Source organism: Cupressus sempervirens, chromosome 3 (assembly GCF_028749045.1).
Source record: "Cupressus sempervirens isolate cs-2001-9-10 chromosome 3, ASM2874904v1, whole genome shotgun sequence".
NCBI lineage: Eukaryota > Viridiplantae > Streptophyta > Pinopsida > Cupressales > Cupressaceae > Cupressus > Cupressus sempervirens.
Window position 1 is genome coordinate 84,530,911 of NC_143120.1, and position 24,458 is coordinate 84,555,368.

The 24,458-nt window shown below is 34.6% G+C and overlaps 1 protein-coding gene across 1 annotated transcript in view; it reads right to left on the reverse strand.

The window, feature by feature from the left end:
• Positions 1 to 21,713, reverse strand: part of LOC149564898 (exonuclease 1-like) — a 46,030-nt gene extending 24,317 nt beyond the window's left edge. Inside the window, exons 1-3 of the mRNA XM_089818437.1 lie at positions 21,374 to 21,713; positions 21,133 to 21,169; positions 20,862 to 21,042 (exon numbers count right to left, since the gene is read on the reverse strand). Coding sequence (XP_089674563.1) covers positions 20,862 to 21,042; positions 21,133 to 21,169; positions 21,374 to 21,451 — 296 coding nt within the window. The 5' untranslated portion in view covers positions 21,452 to 21,713. The remainder of the gene's footprint in view (positions 1 to 20,861; positions 21,043 to 21,132; positions 21,170 to 21,373) is intronic.
• Between the last annotated feature and the right edge of the window lie 2,745 nt (positions 21,714 to 24,458).

The following is a 24,458-nucleotide window of genomic DNA, read 5'->3' on the forward strand; positions in this document are numbered from 1 at the left end:
ATGAGAGGGCATCGAGAGAAGGAAGACTTTATGAAGATATAAGGCAGATCGTGTGTTATAAGTGTAACAACTTTGGACACATAACCCGGAATTGTCATGCACCTATTGATCAGCAAAATCCTAGAAGCAAAACCCCAATATGTTAGTTATGCAACAACTTTGGACATACAACAAAGTATTGCAGAATGGATAGAAACTTCAAAGATAGAAGAAACAATGGAAGAAACTTCAAAAATAGAAGGAACGATGGAAGAAACATTGGAAATGATAGAAGGAACCATGAAAGGAACTCAAGAACTAGCAAAGATAATGAAGATCAAAGAAACATAGTCAGTGAACTTCGAGAAGAACTTAATGAGGCATTTTTGAAGGGATTTAATATTTCTAAGGAAAAGTTAGATGATGCAGAGACAAGAAAATCGAAGTTAGTAATCGAGTTTGATTCAGTCAAGTTGAATTAAGCTTGTTCACAACACTAGAATTTGAAACTTCATGTAGAGATCAAACTACAGGTAGCGAAGTTGGGAAAAGGTGTATCAAGATAAGTTTAGACTGTAGCTAAGCTCGCTTGTAATTTGGAGCTTATCGGAACTTGTTACGAAGGAATTAAGAGTTACTGTTATGATAGAGAAAGTTAAGTCTATAGCAAAAGATGTAAACTATGCTTTTACAGCGAATTTCGTGGAGCGAAGTTACTTGGAGCATTGTCATGATGGAAGGAAGCTATGGTAAACTTCGGGTAGCATTTGAAGATTGAACAAAGATTTTGAGCAGATATTTGATTTCGGAATGAAATTGACAGCTTTTTCATGTTTGCAAGTTTGCAATTAATGCAAGTTTAAATTGAATGAATAAAATGGAGTACAGACTTGATTAACACTTCATTGCAATCACATCAAAGCATAGAGCACTCAAAAGCGAATTGACAAGGCGATTTCGAACTAAACCCTATTTCGGAAAGAGGTATTTTGTCATTTCTCCGCAGAATTTCTTCAATAAATTTTATATTTGATAGAATCATGGATATGTCAGTTGTTCATAATGGTGAGAATGAAGAGAGACCGAAATTGAAGGTCGTTTTTGTGAAACCCGTAGAAGGAAACCCTAATTCAACATTATCTATTAGTCTGAAGAACGTAGTGTATTTCGAAGACGTAGGAAGTTATCTTAATAGCAAGTTTGAAACTACTAGGATCGAGTATATGAACAAAGGTATAGAAGTTGTCTTTAACCATGATATGTCAGTAAAGCCCGGATTTGAACATTTGAAAGATTTAGACTTAGTCAAATATCATTTCTACTGTGAACTTGATACTAAGGAATGGACACAAATTGTACTAAGTAGAATTCATAATGGAAAATTGTGGATGAAAGACAATATAGTTGACATTTCAGCTGACCTTATTCATGAGGTAACTAGTCTTAGCAAACAAGGCAGTGTACCTATAGGTGAGAAACTAGTTAAGAAGAAGATTGAGAGCTACACAAAGGCAGTTTATAATGGAAAGGCCATGGTGATCAGCACCATTAAACAAGATGATGTAAGATTCCTAAGCAGAATCATTGCCTACTCTATATGTGCAAGTTCTAAGATGGATGTATTATCAGCAGGATTCATCTATGCAACCTATAAGATTTGTCATGAAACCCGTAGAAGGAAACCCTAATTCAGCATTATCTATTACTCTGAAGAACATAGTGTATTTGGAAGACGTAGGAAGTTATCTTAATAGCAAGTTTGAAACTATTAGGATCGAGTATATGAACAAAGGTATAGAAGTTGTCTTTAACCATGATATGTCAGTAAAGCCCGGATTTGAACATTTGAAAGATTTAGACTTAGTCAAATATCATTTCTACTGTGAACTTGATACTAAGGAATGGACACAAATTGTACTAAGTAGAATTCATAATGGAAAATTGTGGATGAAAGACAATATAGTTGACATTTCAGCTGACCTTATTCATGAGGTAACTGGTCTTAGCAAACAAGGCAGTGTACCTATAGGTGAGAAACTAGTTAAGAAGAAGATTGAGAGCTACACAAAGGCAGTTTATAATGGAAAGGCCATGGTGATCAGCACCATTAAACAAGATGATGTAAGATTCCTAAGCAGAATCATTGCCTACTCTATATGTGCAAGTTCTAAGATGGATGTATTATCAGCAGGATTCATCTATGCAACCTATAAGATTTGTCATGAAACCCGTAGAAGGAAACCCTAATTCAGCATTATCTATTACTCTGAAGAACATAGTGTATTTGGAAGACGTAGGAAGTTATCTTAATAGCAAGTTTGAAACTATTAGGATCGAGTATATGAACAAAGGTATAGAAGTTGTCTTTAACCATGATATGTCAGTAAAGCCCGGATTTGAACATTTGAAAGATTTAGACTTAGTCAAATATCATTTCTACTGTGAACTTGATACTAAGGAATGGACACAAATTGTACTAAGTAGAATTCATAATGGAAAATTGTGGATGAAAGACAATATAGTTGACATTTCAGCTGACCTTATTCATGAGGTAACTGGTCTTAGCAAACAAGGCAGTGTACCTATAGGTGAGAAACTAGTTAAGAAGAAGATTGAGAGCTACACAAAGGCAGTTTATAATGGAAAGGCCATGGTGATCAGCACCATTAAACAAGATGATGTAAGATTCCTAAGCAGAATCATTGCCTACTCTATATGTGCAAGTTCTAAGATGGATGTATTATCAGCAGAATTCATCTATGCAACCTATAAGATTTGTGTTGAGAAAGAACAAATTAACCTAAGTGAAATTCTGAGAGTGCAACTCCTTGAAAACTTAGAGAAGATCAAGAGGACAAAGAATGGTGTGTTTAGATTCCAATCATTGATCATTCATATATTCTTTCATGTACTTAAGAGATTTTCATACTTATCAGTCACAGAGATTACGAGTAGTGAGAGATGTACTATGGAAAAGATTACAAATGTATGTAAAAGACATCCAGCAGACAAAATCTTGGACAGCGGAAATTTGATCATGAAGATATTTCAGAATGGGATGAAACAAAGATTCAGAATTACACCTGCAATTGTAGAAAGATTCAAAGATGATAAATGTGTTATGGTTGATACAAATTTAACTCATATTCAAGTAGTAGAACCTTGGGAAACATTCCTTGATCCCTTAGGTTATGAATTAAGTGATGATGTAGCAATTAGATATATTGATCTATTATTGAAATCCGAAAAGGACCAAGCTGAGTACAGATTTGGGACATATGAAGAGATTACCCAATCTGCTTATCAAACATCCTTAGAAAAAGCATCTCACAAAAAGATTGAGACAATAATGAAAAAAGCTCTAACTGAGGCCGATATGACAGAAAGTGAGTCATAGGCAGTTAGGCGGCCAATGAAACAAGGAATAATGTATGTGCAACCATTATCAGTTGGGCAACCATTTGTTGTGTTTATTGCAGAGATACCTTTAGAACAGAGCATTCCATATGTTGCAGTATCAGCTGAACAACCAAGTGAGCCGAAGAGAAAATCTGAATGATTAGTGGAAGCTGAGACTACTAGAACTAAAAGAGTCAAGCAACAAGCCACTGGACCAAGTAAAAGATAAAAGTCATTGTTGACAATTGTGGAATCCAGCGAAGAAAAAGAACAAAGAGTTAAACAGGTAGAGAAAGTCATTGTTTCTAAATAGTCAATAGGTAAAGCAAGGCAACCTTGGAAGCCGAAGATTGAGAAGATCAATTCAGCAGTTGCAAATGAAGGGAACTTTGTTCAGATGAACAAATTCTATGATCTATATAATGATATTGAGAAAGATCAAATTGATATCTCTACTGTAAGATATATAAATGCTAACAATCTGAAACTTAAGGATATTGAAGGCACAATAAATCAGAAAGTCTATGACAGACTCATAGAGAAGAAAGCACAAACTTGGGAAGAGGATATAGAACTTTGGAAGTCCATGATAAGGACTATATGAAAAACAGATAATGAGGAAGAAGTCAAGAAATTGTTGAACAATCTAGCACCTTACTTGAGGAACAAGGTAAGACCATTTCCATTTATGGTGGGTGAGAAGGATAAAATAAGGAGTGAAACAGCAGCAGCTATCAGTCAGATGATGACAGAGTCAAAGGCAGCACCTACTCCAGCACCTAAAACTTCGGAAGTGTCAGTAAGTGGTGACACTATGTAGATTGACCAGACCAATGTTACTATTAACATTGATGACACTAACCCTTTTGAGAGTTTCGAACAATCTAAATCTCAGGTCAAGGTTATTCAGGATCAATTGAAACTAATTGAAGAGGAAAAGAGGCAGTTAGAGGCTGGAAAAGAGAAAGATTGAAGAAGCCAAGTAGAGATTGCTTGAAGAAGAAAAGAAAAGAAGAGTTGAGGAAGAAAAGAAAAAGAAGGAAAAAAAAGAAAAGGAGGAAAAAAAGAAAGAAGAGAAAAGAGCTAAGGAGGTAGCAGAGAAGAAACAAAGGGAAGATGAAACTAAACCATCTAGTTCATCTACTCCACTTTCACTTGCTAGCCTAACAAGTGATGATGATGATCAAACTGACTTGATCTCATCTCTGACAAAACTCATTGAGAAGAACAGAAAAGTAAAGAGCTTACAAGGAACCTTGATGGAGGTAACTGACAGATTACACAATACTCTGGTAGTTCAGCATATAGAAGCAGATCTCGAACAGAGGGCACAAGTAGTGTTAAAGTCCTTTGATGAGGAATTTACAAATTTGTTAAATGTTGCATAATCCAAGGCCCAGATTTCTCATGATGCTAATCTATTTAGCACCATTTGTTAGAATATCAAGAATGATTTGTTAAGTCTTGATACTTGTATCAAGGAACTTCAGAGATGTCAACAAGATGGAAAGGTATTGTACATTAAGTGTACCTTATCTCATAAGTTGACCAAGGATTTTGACAATAAGATTAAAGGAAAGCTAAGTGAGCTAGAAGTTCTAACAAGCCAGTTACAGCAACCTTCCAACAAAGTTGATGACTTTGAAGGACAAGTAGCCGGTGTTCACGGTGATATCAGAAAATTGGAACTTAAGAAAGAACAAATTTTGAAGAGATTATCAGAATTCAGAGAATCTATTGCTCTGAAAATATCATCTATTAAGAGATAGTTGGAGTGTGTCAAAGCCAAGGACACCTATTCTAATTTCTTATACTCTGATCTCAATGCAATGGAAATTGCATCATATGCCCTATGTGCAATTCTAACTTCTGCTGAAACAGCCAAGGATGCATGGGTAAAAGGTTTGAATAGTCTCAAGGCAAGTTTTGATGATTGCATGAAGATGTTATCAGCTTAAGGCAGATGAATAGAGTTTTTGACATTCTGACTTTTGTCATTGATGTCAAAGGGGGGGAAGATGCATAAGCAAATTGTAAGTAAGGTAAGGTATGAAATCATATCAAAAGGGGGAGCATGTGTATGTTGTAATCAGTTGTAAAAGATGATTAACGTATTGATACTATAATGTTTTGGACAAGTTTTTGATACTTAGACAATTTTCCCTATTTTGTTGCCATCAATGCCAAAGGGGGAGATTGTCGACAATTGGTTAATGAAGACATGTAATTGTTGTCATTTATGGCAACACATGATGTACATGTTGTAGAAAACCTCGGAAATAAAGATACTTAGCTTTTGGTAACCAGAAAATTATCGAAGTATGAAATTGGTTTAAAGCAATTTATTGTTTTGTATGTAACTTGTTATTGACGTCATATTATGACTAGCAAGGTTACATGGAGGAAGCAGAAAGTATGTTGGACATGTGGTTAACGTCATGTGCAGGAATACTAACTCTAACACTTGTTATTCAAGTTTTAGTGAAAGCAGTTCTGTGATTATCAGTCAGGAACAGAGAGCAATATTTAACATATAACTTGTTTATGTGATGTTATTTATGGAAGAGAAGTTAAATGTAGATGGTAAACATATTGATGATGATGTGTACAACCTTGAACATCAGTACAGACTATACGGATAAAAGATATTCAAGATTTACCGAACATCTAAATTGGAGGTAAAGGAATTATTTTGTTTACAAAATAATTACTTGACCAATTAGGGCCAACATCCTAGATGTTTGCTCTAAGTTGGAAAACTGTATTTTGGTCTTAGCCGACTCAGTAGGAATTTGTGAAAAGGCATGGTATTTATGCAAAGGACATTTTGCGATAAGAAGTGTGCATTTGTATTGTGATAAGTGATATGTGAACTTTTTGTGAAGCAATATATACAAAGTTTTGAGAACCTGATTTTGTGATCTGAGATCGAGCTAAGGTCTGAGATCAGTCAAGAAAGAAGTTACAACACCTATATACCAGAAGACTAATTACTTGTTTGGGCAGTGAGCTCTTCTTGTAATTGGAGGTGTATGTTTGGGCAGTGAGCTCTTCTTGCATCTACTGTACTACAACTCCTAACAGGGTTGGAATCTCCTAACAAGGATTCAAAGTCTCCTAACAGGGACTCTATACTAAATTTGCTCATTGACTACTAACAAGGTCCATCCTCTAACAAAGAACATATATATCACTATATTATCTAGTGGGTATCATCCCCACCAGGGTTTTCCCTTGGCCAGGGTTTCCCTAGTTAACAAATTATGGTGTTATGAGTTATCTTTGTGCATGGTTATTGTTACTATTCTGCATTACTTGTTTACTTTCTTATGTATGGTTCAAAGTAATAAATAATATCCATTTGGCAAGAAAAGTTTGTAGATTACTGATTCACCCCCCCCTCAGTAATTCCTATTTCTAACACATAAAGACTAAGATTCCAAGCTAAAGATGATACAAGGGGTTGACTTCGTTGACGATTGTAAGATCGTAGGTCCCTGGGTTGATCAAATGGGTGTTCTTTTTCAAGCTAGAAAATATAAAAGGTCTTCAGCCAATGAAATATCAAGAAAGGTATAGGGTGGAGGTTGAATATAGTTGACTTGTTGATATATCTAATTTAGCGTGTCGTGAATGAAGCAAGCAACTCTTTAATGGTGAAATAGATCTTTTTAATTGTCTACAACCACTTCTGAGTGTTCTCCATGCCTGGTAGATGGAAAGGGACACTCCATCGCCACCTGGTTTATCCATCTACCTAGTCAGAATGATAATGGCCATTGTTTCTGTCTTCTCAAGGCTCTGTTCGGTGAAAGATATGATTTTCCTGCATCTGGATGTGTACCCCGATCAGAGCTTCCCCAGATTTGCAGTGATTGTTTGTAACATACCAATTTTTCCTAACCAATTTTAATCAGTATTTTAACTAGCAACTAATCCCATTCACAAGACAATGATCTCAACTAGCTAACTATAACTAGAAAGAAGTAATGGCTATCTAATTTATTTGCATCTTAACATCAACGAAATTTAAAGGAATTAAATAAATGATTACTTTGTTATCATAAAATCATTCTAACATGTTCAATTGATTATAAAGTAACAACTACCAATTTTAAACATGCATATATTTCTACACTATCAAATTATGCTTTCATTATTCTAAAAGTAAATGTGCAAAGAACATATAGATATGATGAAGAATTCTCTTTGTCTTGTTGTTGAAGCCTCGGCATTGGTGAGAGGAGAAGCATTGACATAGGCTTAACCTCCCAAACGCGGACCATACTTATCCCCACACATCCTAACTTAATAGAACGGCCCTCCCTACCTCGGGATTGGGCTTGGAATGTTCTTAAGTCCAACCATCTGAGTAATCAGGTGGTTTGAGTGTCCCATCAGTTATTCCCCAAAATAACTAAAGCATCTAGACAAACAAAAAAAAATCTCATGATCGGCACATCTACCTGTTTCTACCCTGGCCAAGGATTTCGAAGTTGGGTTCGTAAATCCTTTGTTGCTAGGATTTCCACCACTCGACTTGACAACTGTTTTCATCATTAGGACATGCATGAGCTATTATATATGTTTGTTTCATAGTTATCTGATTTAAATTTTGATTCTTGCAGGCAATTCTTCACCTCTTCACCATTTATGGCTTCCTGTCAGTGAGTCCTAGGTGCATAAGAGATTATATCCACTTTATCTCGATTTCACCTCTTCACCATCGATGGCATCCCTGCCGGTGAATTCCTCGATGTTTGGACATCATGATATTATTCACACTTTTGCATAAGATATAAAAAGAAAAATAAATAAATTTGAATGGGAACATTGTCTTATGGTTATCATTATAGTTTCCACCTTTCATATCTAAGACTGTGACAAACTTATGGATTATATTACTATTGGAGACATGATATCAGACCTTGTGATTATCCGACTAAGAAACTATACTTATGCACACATTTTCCATTCAACATTATATTTATTGGACGACAGTATTAACATTATGACAGAACGCTGACTTGGGTAAAGCAGTGAAGGAAAGAAGGGCAAACAGACTATATATGCAAAGAAATGGGTCTGATATAACTCACGTGACCTGTTGCTATGAACTCCCTCCTTTCACGGCCGGAAATGATGTTCTCCCACATTATTTCTTGCTCTAAACTTGTTGAAGAATAAGAACGTGAATGAGAAAAAAGACAGAATGCAGGCTATGCGATTGATAAAGTTCAAAATCACTCGGTTTGCTTTAACACGAATTCAAGTGATTGGAATGGTAGCGGAAATTGTAGTGAGAAGAATGAAATGAATATGATCCAAGGTGCTCTTTAAAATGGCCGGTTTGACTCTTCGACTGCCTTCGATTATCAAGAAGGCTGTTCGAATGTCTCATAAATTTGAAATAAAAAGGAAAAGAAATAAGAGGGAAAGGAATAAAGAGGTAAAGAGTTTTTTTTTTTTTTTTTTTTAAATTATTATTGTGCACTCATTTATACGTTTATGTGTACATATTGATGAAATGACATCTTTAGATTATAAAATTATAACTTATTGATGTCATTTTATTTTTATATACATGTGTTCGTAATTATGGGTTTATAATAATAATTAAATAAGAAATTCCAACAATAAATCTTCAAAGATATGAATTTTATATTCTTAATTTAGATTATTTAAGTCTTTATTATATTGTTTTTCTAATAGCTCACGCGGTCCCATAATGTAACATGTTGTCAAGTTTTCGTATTCTTTCCAAGGTAGTCTTAAGTTAAACCTGTCAATCTTGATGATTAGACCAATCGATCATCCCCTTCCGATGATCCCGTTTAGCAATGCTTCCCCTCTCTTCAATCTTCTTCCTGCAATCACCCAAGCAAAGCATTCTCACCAAGACATCAATTCAAAGATATATTAATCGTTAATTCCAATCAAACAATTGTCGATCATCTAATGACAGTTATAGATTTCATCAACGTCTATAATAACTAACTCATTTTACATGATCACGAATGAAATAACTCGTTATCAGTTGGTACAACGTTTATAATTAACTAACTCACTTCACATGATCAGGAAAGTAATAAATTGATACAACGTCTATAATTAACTAACTTGTTTCACATGATCGGGAAAGAAATAAATTGATACAACGTCTATAATTAACTAACTTGTTTCACATGATCATGAAAGAAATAATTCGTTAAACCAATGGCTATGACCAATTTAAAACTTAGGGCAAAATTTGGGATGTAACATTGTTCTCTGCAACTTTAATGGTAGTAGTTGAGCTAAGCCTTAAAGCAGAAGCTATCTCAGTTATGCTTGAACTATAAAAGCAAGTTTTGTGACTCTTCCAAGGGTCGGTCGATTTTTTCTCTAATTCTATAGCAAAAGTATTCTATGCTCTATTACTGTAATTTTTTGTCTATGAATAAATGAAATTCTCTGTTGTACCTCATTCTCCCATCAAGTTTAGTACAAAATCTTCTTGCCTATGTTGATGTTTTGTTTTCATTCTTCAATCTACATGACAGTATCTACTTTTGCTTCTTAGATGTTATAGAGTGAAGTTCCTTCCTTGTAGCATCTCACTTGGTTCCTGATTTGCATATGATTGTTGAGTTAATGCAAAGGTTGAATCAGTGTATCTTGAGATTATATTGATGAGTAGTGCATTGTCAGGCAGAGATAAGACCGAACAAATTATTTAGGTGCATAACCCCCTTTAGATTAGATTAGGTAGTTTGATTTCATGCATCTCCTTCTCCCTTCTCCTCTCAAGTAGTTAGGTGCACTCTGATAGTAAGGAAGCCGGCCTTCTGCAGAGATTCAACCTCAGAGCGCAAGTCCCACACTTGGAGGTCGTTTCCATGTTACATGAGGTCGCCTAAGAAGTAGTACCTCAGGCAAGTGTGCAGACTTCTGTGTCAACAGTTGCCTCTAATGAAATGTCAGGCTCCCTCTGAATCTCAATCTCCTACTTCCTGCAATAACATTCTCAAAGGAAAAGATCAAGTCACATAGATCTTATAGTACGTAATGAGAGACATACTACTATAAGTAAAATAATAATAGTACTTCAAAGTTTTTTTTTTTAATTATCTCATTGTCATGTAGTCTTCTTCTTCAACAAGTTATCACAGTTGCCCACACTGCAGTTCTTTCTAGACAACGCAACTCCTTCACTAAAATCATCCCGATATTATTTATGCTTTTCAAATTCATAAAAAGTTAAGCAATTGAATATGACTCTTTGTTGTTGACACTTGTAATTATATACCGATCATTGTATAATCCTTATAATCTCTCTAATGTGATAATGTCTGATACCCATGCTATTCAAATGCCTTTTAGTTTTTTTTTAAACCGGAGGTACTCTTGTACGCACACCACCTATGGATCACACACATGTATCTAATGTATGACTAGAATCCTCCAATAGTGCATGTAGTAAACAATGAACTGATTTGAATCTGTTCCCCTCATTAACCATGCCCCACACTATTTTCTAGCTATATAATTCATACCACACTATGATGTGGACCTGGTAAACACTCATGTTGAAAACAGTTGAATAACCCAAATTTTTCATTGCCTAGATATGAAACACCCAATCTTCTCCTCACCATTCTGTTTAGGTCATTTCTAAACAGTTTTCTATTAAACTTTTATGACCACATTCTCTTACTACTAGATATCGCCTATTGTTTCATTAGTTGTCTAACTTGTTGACATGACTTAGTGCACACTGTTTATATATGCCAATCTTTCTTTCTTATGCTTTATCATTGGCTACCAATTTTGGAATGTTCAGGTGGAATATCACAATACTGAGTCAGAATTTTGGTGTCGTTGATGCTCTTTCTTTTCTATCTAAATGTTTGAAAGATAAAATCTTTCTTTCTTTCTATCATCTCCATTTTGTTTTCAATATATACTTTTCTCTTTTCCTGAGACATAATTCTCCTCTATGAAGATAGTCGGATCATATTGTCAAGTGGAGTGATGATGGTTATTTCATATTGTTGAACGGAACTTTCTATTTTCTTTTATGGTCATCTTTTTATTATCAGGGAAAAGAGAATTTTACTACTTCCATTGAGTATTCTGAGTCCTGCAGATATAGTGTTTGACATTTCTTGATTTTAGTGACTATTCTGGGGGCATAATATTGGTGCTCAATATAGTATCTATGGACTATTTTGTATTCGCATATGAAGAGCAGAATGTCATTTATACTTTCAATCTTTTAATATATGACTCTGTCATAATTGTGATAAAGTCAGAAACTCTGCATTGATCAGTTGTGATTTAATATTCTCAATCTAAAGTTGTTGCATGCCCCTTGGTAGTTGTCACTTATACCATTCAGAATAAAGTCATGGTACACCTCTTCAGTTTTTTTTTCATTTTTTTTGGTCTACTCCTGTGAGACATCTCTACTATGTCTACTCCTGTTTATGATACTATTTTCTGGTGCTTCTCACATATTTCATGTCTTGTGGCTTTCTCCATTCCTGCCTGTGTTGTTGTTCGTATGGCTTCGTGTTCAGTGAGTTCCGTCTTATGCGACTCCTTTGTGGCCTATTTCGTAATGCCATGTTATTGCCTATGTCTACGTGGATTATTTCTGATGTCTTATTGGAAATTGGCATTGTGTGTTTCATATCAGCACTACCGGCAGATCATTGTCCTCTCTTAAAAGCATTGATTTCCTTTATTTAAAGATTTTGGCATTGTGTGTTTCATATCAGTACTACCGGCAGATCATTGTCCTCTCTTAAAAGCATTGATTTCCTTTCTTTAAAGATTCGACGCTCCTTTTACTTGTCAGTTTTTATCCTGTGACAGTGTCCTATCAGCGTTGTCTCCTTCCAACCTATAGGTAGTCTCTAGTATTGCTTTTCTCTATTTCGCATGTAATATTCATTCTTTGCTTGTTTTTCATACATCTACAATAAGCTCTGATACCATGTTAAATTCTACGATCGCTGCAAATGTAATAACAATTGCCATTGTATTGATTGTGTTCCAAATGCAAATGAAGGCTTATAAATATGAGAGGAGGAGACATGTCTCATGAAGAGACATGTCTCTACAGTTAAACATCACTAGTTAACATATTAATATAATAGTATAAATAACCATATATGTAACTCATCTTAAGCATATATGTAATATTAATACGTTTTTGATTAGATAAACAGGTTTTACAGGGAACCTGAAACCCAATAGTTAATACAAAAAAGGCTGATAATAAGCGTGAAAGCCCAGCCAAAAAAGTTTAAGTTCATAGGCTGATAATAAGCATTAAGCCCAGCCAAAAAAAAGAGTTCTGAGAAAAGACCAGGAAAAAAGACAAGCAAAGCCATAGTTTAAAGCCAGAACAAAAAGCCAAAAGACAACGAGAAACAAAAGAACAGGCGAGAGTTATTCCTCATTCTTTCGCTCCAGTTCTTGCATAACCTGAGCAGCCTCAAAGGCCAGTTGATTCTCCTCCACTTCCATCTGTTGCGCCCTTTGGTTCCCTTGGTCCTGATCAAGAATGGAGTTGTCCTTTGCAGAGTCATCCTCCGTTCTGGCTTCATCCCTGTCTTTTCCTTCCTCATCTTCGTGCATTTCTCTATCTTTGATCCAGCCCATAAGAGAGATGATGTTGTTGTTAATGGAGCTAAACAAGGAGAACATCCGATTTGCAAGGTTGTAATTGTAGTTCTCCAGGTTATGTATCCTTTTTCCTGCCAGACTGAGCCTGTCAACCGAATCCGTCCTCCTATTAGCATCCATCCCTTTCCTTGTTGCCTCAATATGTTTCACCTAATCTTTGACCTCCTCCAGCTCGTGGAAAAGCCATTTGATTGATCTAAAATTATCAATCATACTGTTACGAGCATTATTCAAGAGGTTCATCCTTGTCTCCCTGGCTCTGTCCGAAATAGCCACAATCGCCGAATCAATGAGTTCTTCCAGCCGCTGTTCTTCTTGATTTTCCACGAGGTAATATTAATATGTTAACCATATATGCAATATATTATTATTTTATTATATTATAATATATAATGTATAATATATATTATATTACATATATTATATATATAAGATATTTATCTTAAAGATAATTTACCCACAACAAGGTATCTCATGTTAAAATCAATCTAACAGAAGCTACAACCTTAACATTTAGAGCTTTTATTCTTGTTTGAATGTTCCAACATGGAAAATTAATAAGAGATAATATTAGGCATATTGCAATAGATGGTTCAGCTTCACTATATAAAATATTTAGAACTTATATTTTGGTCCCAACTAAGCATTCAGTTATGTGAAAAGATCATCACTTCTTCTGCATGACAACTAATCTGTGTTGTAAAAGCTGACTTCTAATATTTTATTTTTTTCAGTTCTTTGCTTTTTTGATTAGTTCATAGGCATTAGGAATCTTCTAGGTTGCAATCTGTCAACCAATGGGATACAAACTTTGAAGAAAGTGCACACATGTAATGTCGCCTTTCTGAAGTAGGATTTAATAATAAAGAATAATAATTAAATTAAATTATGAAAACAAATAAATTGATAAATAATAATAACATGTAATGTAATACAAATACAAGTTAATTAAGTTAATGAAAGGAGAAGGGATACATAATGAAAGTTGGGACTCCCTAGACATAAGATATCAAAGGGAGGAGAGTACATTTGAAAGGGGTCAAGAAGTAAAGAAGAAAGAAAGGATCATGGAAAGTTAAGGAAAGAATAGTGGGAGAAGATATGAATGGGAAGAATTGATGAAGGGTTGTGACTCTTTGAAACAATAGTAATTAAGAAAGGTTGTGACTGTAACAAACGAATTTTCTAAACTAAAAGAATAGATCTGATATCTGATTTCAAGTAGAAATGAAAGTAATACTTCAACTAACTTCCGAAACATAACATCTTAAAATCCATTCCATGAGATATTAACTGAAATAATGATCAATTGAAATAACGATCAACTGAAATAATATTCAACTGAAATAACATTCAACTGAAATAGTATTCAACTGAAATAACTACTAACTGGAATAACCATTTCCTATCATAAAAGTAAATTAAATTATTACCATTCATACTATGATACAAGAGGAAGTAAATGCATAGCAAGGATAGAGAAAGAACATACCAAAGTACCGGAGATTCTTTAACTAATTGTGCAAGCCTCGGCTTTCGGGTAAGAGGAGAAGCATTAGCTTAGGCTTAACCTCCCAACCGCAAACCATATCAATCCCCACATGCTCTTTTGAAAAGAAAGGCCCTCCCTACCCTGGGGTTAGGCTTGGGGCACTACTAGTCCAGCCATCTCAGCAATACCAATGTTTAGAATGTCCACTCAGTTAAAGACGGATATGTCTGAATAACTGGCACTACCGACATCATGTGATCTTTAGAAGGCAAGCATGCCTACAACAACCTTGGTCAAGGTTTTTGGATGGGTTTCTAATACCCGATCACCACCACTCGACTTGACAATAGGATAAATTAAATGGACATGCATGAGCTATTTTATGATTATTTTTAAAATTATAAAGTTATTGTATCACATCCAATTCTATTTTCATGTTCTTGCAGATCTTTCTCTCACCTCTTCACCCTCTTTCTTGGCCATCCGGCCGAGTGAGTCCTAGGTGTCAAATCTCAGATTAATCCAACTCTTCTACTGAACCTCAGCTAGTGTGAAGAATAATATAAATTCAGTACTGTCATAATACAGTTCTTATGACTCGAGAAATTCTCTTTAAGGACTTACAAAGAAATAGTTTGATTCTGGAATCCAACTATAACAAGAGACGTTTGAGCATAACATATACAACTGATTCCGACTTAACATGGAAAAGATGGACTCATCAAATGTTCTATTCGATATTGCAATTCAACAATGATACATAGAATTCATTGACACAATTTTTACTTCTGTATTTTCAAATACAAATATATAACAAATATGAATTGAGATGGCTGACCACATAACCTAATCATGAAAGACGTGGAGCTTGGGCTTGACTCTATACAGCCGGCTCTTCTTGAAGTGAGTATTCCAAAGTGTAGAGCTCAGCTTAGATAAAGCAATGACTACGATTTATCCTCAATCATTCATAGTAAATAAAGATGAGAGAAAAAATAAGAGAGCAGAGGTATAAATGCAAAACTCGGGTTTTGGTTCTCCCAACTTGTATCCGAAAGAAAACATTCAAGGAAAATATAAAGGCTTTGAAGAAGTCATGGCTCTTGGAGCAGTTATAAAAAGAATAAAAACTGTCTTCTTGAACCACTGATAAATATAAGATGTCAAGTGTACATTCTCGTCTTTTGTAAAAACAAATAATTACGAGGAAGAGTTCGAAGGTTACTTAGTCAAAAGGATAAATTATAATTTATATTTATATATACATATTTGCCCATATATATTATTTAGAGAGGTAGCATCATATTATTATTTGTCCAAGGTTGTACCTACTAAGGTATGCATATCTAAATACATGTATCACTTTGGAAGATTATTTTATCTCCACAACTTCTCAAGGCATACATATTTTAATAGATATGATCTTGTATAAATTAATACTAAGGTGGTACCCTACTTTTTATACCTATGTGTGTGTGTGTGTGTGTATTATTTGAAGTGATGAGAAAGTCAACATAAACCATTAAAGGTATGTACTTTGATTAAATTAAAATGTTTAATATTTTAATGATTGTCCAATAGCTCATGCGTGTCCAATGATTGTACACTGTTATGCAAGTCACTAGGTTCTTACCAAGATAGTTAGAGGTCATACCTGTCAACCAAACAAATGGACTAAGGTAGTGCCACATTCTGTAGATCCTGTTAAGCAATGTTTCTCCCCTTCGTCTACTCCTGCAATCACCCATGCAACATTTCCACAATAATAACAAGTTCCCATGATAAATCCATATCAACATATAACATAGATGATAGTAAAGAAATTGGTTGATAACCAAAACTCTGAAATCAAGCAACTACTAACTACCATCATATGACAAGTAACGGTTAACAAACACCATCATTAGACAGTTATACATAGTAATTGATAACAACCAATTTCATATGAAACAACAGTTACATATAATTAAATTTTTTTCATATGAACAGGAAGAAAATCCAATCAACTCAATGACTATAATAATTTTAATTAGGTCAATATTTTGGAATATAACAATGACTCTGTCAAAGGAGATGAATGATGAAGGATCATGAGACTCTCCAAAGGTGGCGATCATGAAAGGTTGCGATCATTGCAAACGAGTAGGTAGGGTGAAGAGGTGTGACTCTCCCTCTCATTAGAAGATGTAAAAGGGAGAAGGATTCATTTGAGGAGATACAAGGGAGATAATTTTGGAGTATTATTTATTATTCTCAGAGCAACAATGAAAGGTGGTGAACCTTTGATGCATGGCAAGGTAGGAGAATCCCCAAAGGAGATGTCCTAGCCCCCAGCAAATAAACACACAATGGAAACACAAGAACAATGCAAGGTATGATACCAAATCACAACTCCTTATTCATAAAATAATTGATTACATGCAATGTGTCGAGCTGTAAGGCCTTCCCAATTACGGCCAAATACAAAGCAAGTAATAGTTTTGCAAGAGCCCTCAAGATCCAACCCAAACCCTAGTTAGTCCAGATCAACACTCTAGTAGAAACCTCAAAGGAAGATCTCAACTTGTGCTCGCAAGTCCACCAAGCAATCTCCTACTTTCCTAAGCCTCCGCTACTAGCTCTTCTCAAAATTCACTCCTCTACCACATCCTCTTATCCAAGATGGATGAATAATGACTAAAGACTTCATAATACCCCCTACTTATACCCAACTAAGCCACAAGTCGGCCCAATAAGCTACAAATTAAATATCCTTTACATTAAATACTTGAAGAGCCACAAGTCGGCCTCCAATAGAAATTAAATACCAAATGCCTTTAAAAGCTTACAAGACTTATTAAATACATTAAAAACAATTACCCAAGACCCAAATAGGTCCACTCAACTCCACCAAATCCCTCCAACATGCAAGATGACCCACTACCCTAGGATACTCCTATGTCAACCTTTCACCAAGAAAGTATAAAGAAGAACTCATTCCAAGCATTAAAGGATCACCTATCAATCAATACTCGTGAATCCATCAAGACAAATCCTTCATTCATCCAATAATCATTAATTCCTCATGATACCAATCAAGCAACAAGATCGAGCAAACAATCATCAAATTCATATCAATCATCACTTCAGCTTGGGATCACCGAAGCAAACAATTCAGAAATCAACCATCAATCTATTAAATCAACAATCACCTAATTACCCCTCACAAATACCTCAAATCATCAAATCAAAGGCATTCATTCAATCAAACAATCATAAAATTGGAATATGATATTAACATATAATCTCTCATAGATTAAATGTCACGGCCCGACCACATTTTGAGAAGAAATTGTCTCACAATAGTGATAATTCACAATCTCTACCAAAATAAAAAATGCCTTCACATCCATGCCAGCAATCTGAAATCGATTGAAGTAATAGCTTATACAATCCCTTTAGCTTATCAATTAGTAAGGCACAAAACTTGCTGAAGGTTTTGCAAATGGGGTAACAAGCTAAGTGGGCTTAACCTTAGTGGAAACTCCATGGTTAACCATGCTTGAGTTGGAGCTGTATTGGGATGGGTGACCTCCCAAGAAGGCTTGATGCCCCATTCCTTTAAGCATCGCCTAGATGCAATGAGTGCTAAGTATTCCATTCTTTCTGCAAGAGATGGGTTCTAGTGAACCACTACTCATTAAACATGGGTCAACAAATTTGACTTAAAAGCTACATAGTTGAATCCTAATAGCAATATCACAATTTGACTCGTTGTGTAAACTCCTATCTATTAATTGATGAGCTAAAGGGGCTCAATAATAAGTGGTTTGTAAGGCACACCACTTGCTAAACATTTTGCAAATGGGGTAGCAAGCTAAGTTGACTTAACCTTGAAGGAAACTCCATGGTTAAGTGCGTTCGAGTTGGAGTAGTACTGAGATGGATGACCTCCTAGGATGGCCTAATGCTTCGCCCCTATGAGCATCACCTAGATGCAATGAGTGTTGATTCTTCCATTCATTCTCATGAGAGATGGGTTCTTGTGAACCACTATTCATGAGACATGGATCAATAAATTTGACCTATACACTACACAGTTGAATCCTAATAGCAATATCACAACATTTAACCAAATAAGTCAAGAGAATTTAGGTATAAGTCAAAAAAGCTTGAAAGTCCTTTCATCTTTGAAGCCTGAATCCAAGAGACATTAATTATAAATAAGACATGAAATGAACAAATTATCTGCCCTTTCCTATTTCTCAACTCTTCCTCTTTTATCACAAATGTTGAAAAGGATTTCAATTATTTTTAGTTTGTATTTTATCAAAGCCAGTAATAACATCAGATTATCATTTATTTGCACTCATATTCTAGTTTGACAAAGCAAAACCAAAGAGATGTTGTCAGTGCAAATTAAATAAATTTTTCAGGATTTAGGGTTCTATTCAAATTAAGAATTGAAAGCCCGAATTAGTCAACACAAACATTTTCTACTCTTTTGAAAGATTAAGGATAACAGCTCAGAAGCCACTCTTCTTTAGTTTCCCCCCTTCCATTTCAAATTGTGAAAATGTTTCCAAATGCTTGCCCAGCACCTAGCCTTTAAAGATTTGTGTTGTAATACAAATTAATCACATTCTACAACAAAAGAGAAAACAATTAACATATGGATGCAAGTTCCAAATGAGGGCACTCTACCATAAAAGAATAACAACATGAAGAGAAAGAAAATAGAGAGTGTATAAGAAGGTTTTAACAAAGACCAAAAAGAGAGGATCAAGTGACATGTGCATGTATACAAGGGTATTTTTCTTTCACGTGCTTTAGAAGAATATACGAAAACTGCATTGTCCAATCAAAGAAAAGCAACTCAAGGTAGACTTGGAGTACCAAATTTCAGAATTGGGCAGAGTCTGATTGTAAAAACTTCTAAAAACACCGACAAAAAGAATTAAGAGGGGACACATTCTAAAATATTGACATTTTTCCCATATCAAGCACAATTGGCATTGCCTTAACGTGTGGCAACTAACTATGTACACATTGATGACTTTCTGTATTAAAAAATTTACATTGCTATGTTGAGTAAATATAGAAGCCATAATGCATCTTGATGATTTGGAGAATGTTTTGCGTGTTTAATTTTCTTAAATAGCCCATTCTCCTTCAATGTGAAAGTGAGCTGAAAATTTCAGAAACCTTGACCCTGTAATTATCCCTTTTAGTTTTGGTGGCGCAATACAATAAAAGCACGCTGCAGAACAGAGGAAATAATATCCAGTTCTATATCGAATCAAATTGAAGTTGGCCACCCAATGCATTGTTGTGTAAAGGTGAAGTGGTGAATTCATGAAGAGAGTACCTCCACTTGAAATCTCAGCTTCACATTAACGCAACCGACAATTCAGCAGCTATGTTGTCAATCACCAAAAACAACACAGAATTTGGCAAATGCCATAGAAGAATAATGTCAACAGAAAGAGGCAAATCGGATGTTCTTGTTAAAAAAGGAAGTTGTAGCTATGAAAAGCAAATGGTGTTACCTGACGACATGGAAAAAAATGAATACATAAAGAGGTATTTCTAGTTGTGGGCATCCACTGCTACAGCCAATGAAAATATGGGTCAGATTGGTAAAACTTAAAAGGAGCCCAAGGGAATATGGTAAATTTGTATGACAGGGGAAAGACAATTCAATGCAATATCAAATTCCAAAGTTCGGCGGATACTCCACAGTGAAAGCATCATCAACAAAGTAAAAGGCAAAAGGGACAGTATTGACAAATAAAAAGTTTCAGTCCGGGCAAGCACAGAGGATCACTCAATTATATGGTAAGTAACACATACTCCAAAGTGTCTATGTGTAGTTTTACACTAGTATATGACATTAAAATTGAAATCAGAGTCAAACATGTTTTACCAGTCCCATGGAAAGGGCTTGGGATCCTATTTTTGCTCTGAGGATAAACCCTCCAAATTGAAAACATGCAGCTACGCGACTAAAATGAATCTAACTTGTCAAATAGAAGCATCGCATATATTGCTACAAAAATTAAGCTGGTATTGAGGAGAGCTGCTGAATGTTTCCTCGACCAGATTAGGAACTTCACATTTCTGCTTAAATAATTTCTAATAATATTTCTATATAGTTGCTATTATTTTTCGTCTTAAAATTGTCACTTCCACTTAAAATTTCTTAGTAGAAACTAAGAATTTTTAGCCAGACACCCTTCATGGGATCATATTAAAGAAACCACTGTAACACAATTAATGCAAAAGATAGACACCCGACATTTGGCATAATAATTTTAATTTCCCAAAATGGTTATACCTCTGGCGTCCTTCTTCTGTGACAGCTTTAGATGGAAGCCTCCCACCATCAAAAACAACAAATGGAATGACATTGTAGTACCGAAGCATACTTATTCTTTCCATGAAATACTTCATGTAGGGAAGATCAGAACTTTTTGTATTGGGATCTCGCTGGCAAATCTCCATACTGCATGAATAGGCTGATAAAGGATAAACCATAATAAGCCCCCCCGGAATGGCTTAACGCATAGCTTGCGTACCTTGAAAACAAAAGAAAGGAAATGAAATACCTCCTTTATGAAGCCAGGAGTAAGCATCAATACCCACCTGTTAAAGAAGGATGAAAATGTTTTTGTATGTAAGTAAAAATGTTCAACTATTAAACACTAAGCAATAATAACAGATTTTTTAGTCCGCTTTGATTAAGAAGGCATACTAGGGGAATAGCTTTGCGTGTGAGAGAAAAACCGACCTCAGCAAAAAAATGAAAAAGCATGCTAGCCTCACTGTGAAAAAGATGGTAATACTTACTCGTTTCCCTGCATATTTTTTGACATGAACTATTTCAATGTAAGGCTTCATGATCTTGAAAAGATCCTTTATTCCCATAAAGGTCAATGGAGGTTGTTAACCAGATATTTGAACTTGCAAACGTGCAGAAGCACTGGACTGTTTGAACTCAAACAAAAGAAATGGCCAGCAATGAATAAAAGAACCCTCCTAAATCCTAGAGTTCATTTTGTCTGTCCGCAGAACATCCCTTTATATCTGGTCTGCTACATATTACGGTCACATTGGGGTGGACGACTGGCATTGTCCAGGAATGTAAATTGTTCTCGGCGGCTTGCCTATCTTCTATCCAATTATGAATACCACATTTATTAAAGATTTAAGCTTAAATAAGGTGTTTAATCCTTCCTAAGCAAAGAATTTCCACTTGTATGTTGGTATAACTTTGAAGGATGAGTAAATAATTTATTTTATTTTATTATTTTTGTAGGAAAATTTGTTAAAAGCTATAGTACCTAAATAACTATTATTAATTGTACTAATAAAAACAAAAAATTTAAGATTATGAGTAAAATAAATAAATAAAGTATATTTTCTAAAAAATTATTAGAAGTCTTGTTCAAGAGTAAGTCCATTTTAGATGCTTAATTTTAAGAAACCTTCATCACATTTCAATAGATTTAAGATGATTTAGAAATTAGACATTTTGGATGTGAAAAAGATAATAATACAAAATCTATATTAATGTAAGAATTTTTTCAAAGTTTGTTTTTAATAAATCTTTATGTGATGGATAAAAATGTGGAATCATTTCAAAGAAAGCCCAAATTAAAGTGAATTTTGATGGGGCATCTAAAGGCTACATGATCTTATGGGGTAGATTGTGTAATATGAGATTATGGGCAATGAATGAATTGGCCTTAGTGCTCATAAGTTTATAAATAGTATTAAAAAAAAACAAAAAAGCAAAGGTGGTTTTTCTCCTTGTAAATTTTATTGGGAAAATAAATGGTGTACGCCTTGTACACTAATGTTTACAAATGTAAAATTTTAGTTATTATATAAGTTTCACATATGAGCACCTAGATAAATGTATAACATGTAGAGATTTATTTGGAATATTTTTGGGGGCACTTAATATTGTATTATAACATCATAATATTATAATTTTAATAATTAATTAATATTGTTGAAAGTAAATTAATAAAGTACCCAAAATTACATGTGGGGTCAAGGGGTTAGTTAACACAATTGTTGACTAATCTTCATGCAAATTATTTGTGTTATGCACATGTATTAGTATATAAGTTGACTAACAAAAAGGTACAAAACATATGAAGCATTGTCTGATGCCAATATTGGGTGGTACAACCCATGTTGGCAAATGGATGTGGTTGGACAACTAATCGTGCTAGAATGATTAACTAGCATCATTAACTAACATGATTATAAATCAATGACTAACCGGGTAGCATGTGATTAATCACTAAATAGACATATTTGATGATTGTAGCATCGTGTGGTAACCACAGATGACTCGTAATCGCTCAATGTCACAAAAAAATGCACCATTGAGTGTCATTTTAAAATTTTGTCATTGGGATAAGTAAAGGTTATCAATCGTCAAAGAGTTGCAGAGGTGTGAATGCAGTAAGAATCAATCATCAACATGTGTGGAAGACAAAAGAGTTTGACTCTAGACACAATAATAAGTAGAAGATTAGGATTTGTGTTTGCACATAATTGGTAAGATGGTCAAATTTTACTGTGTTTTCAGCTCAATAAGCATCCATGATATGCATTTTGGTGCTTATCTTTGGGAGCTCTAGGTGAAAAATGGGTTTATGGCAACAAAGGGGAATAGTGAGTTGAGAACATAAACCTTAGACTTGATACAAGAGAGGTATGTAAAGTTCTAGGTACCAATATTTGCAGGATGTTGTTAAGTTGAATATTTTTTATTGTGATTTATGTCAAAGAGTCATCAAACTAAATATTAATGGTTGTGTCAAGTGTGAATAATAGGTCTGGGTATCAATGAAAAATAGCAGGCTACTATAGAGGAGCAAATATAAAAAAACCCTTGAATTGCAACCTTAGGTATGTACTATTGACTAAACTCTACCTTATTGCCATTTTGTGGAAATTGTGAAAAGAGATGTAAAGGGATTTTTTTTTATTTCAGGCCAAAAATCCTTAGCTTAGTTTGTTGATTTTAATGAGTTTATAGAAATATAAAATTGTAGGTGTGCATATTAAATATGTTTCACAGGCATTTACCAAGTATGTTATAGTAGGGGAATAATGTGTTAGCATGAATTTTGATAATTTTCCTATAGGGGAGTATCCTAGCATTGTTGGAGCATTGGAGAGATTGACAACATGACTGTGTGTTGCATTCATGATTATGTTTATCATTGATGTCAACATACTAAGAAGATTAGTAGAGTAGTAGATAGAGTTTGAGTTAGCACAGACAAAGGATTGCAGATGAGGTTATGCGAAGTTGAGGACATGATCTACAAAGTGTCCTAATGTTATGGTTAAGAGTGTGTATGGAAAGTCAAAGACTAGTGACAGATATTCAAGATTTATAGAAGATAGTGTATAAATAGAGTTCCTGAGAAGTGGTTTCTAATGTTTGGACTATATCTCTTAACAGTGATAGAATCTGGATGAGCGAAGTCAAACAGAGGAAGAAGACATCATCATCATGATGTCAATGAGTGCACAAATTCAAAGGTTGTCCATGTGAAAATTTTGTAAAGACTGTGAGCCAACAGTGTTATGTAATTATGAAAAGATGTAATGTATCATATTATCTTAATGAGGTCCTATTATAATTATAATTGGGAAAGCTTCAAGGTTGACTCGATAAATTATTTTGAGGACATGGTATAGAGGAAAGTTATTTTCCTTATGATTGTTGGAATTACAATAGGAAAGGAAAACTTCTAAGAGGGGGAGGGGGTTAGGTGGGTGAATCAATAGTTTAAACTTTGACCCATAAAACATTCACCACACATCCATCTCATACATTCAATAAGTAAACTGAAATACCATGTAAAGCATGTACATCTAAATCATGTAAACAAGTAAGCATTCA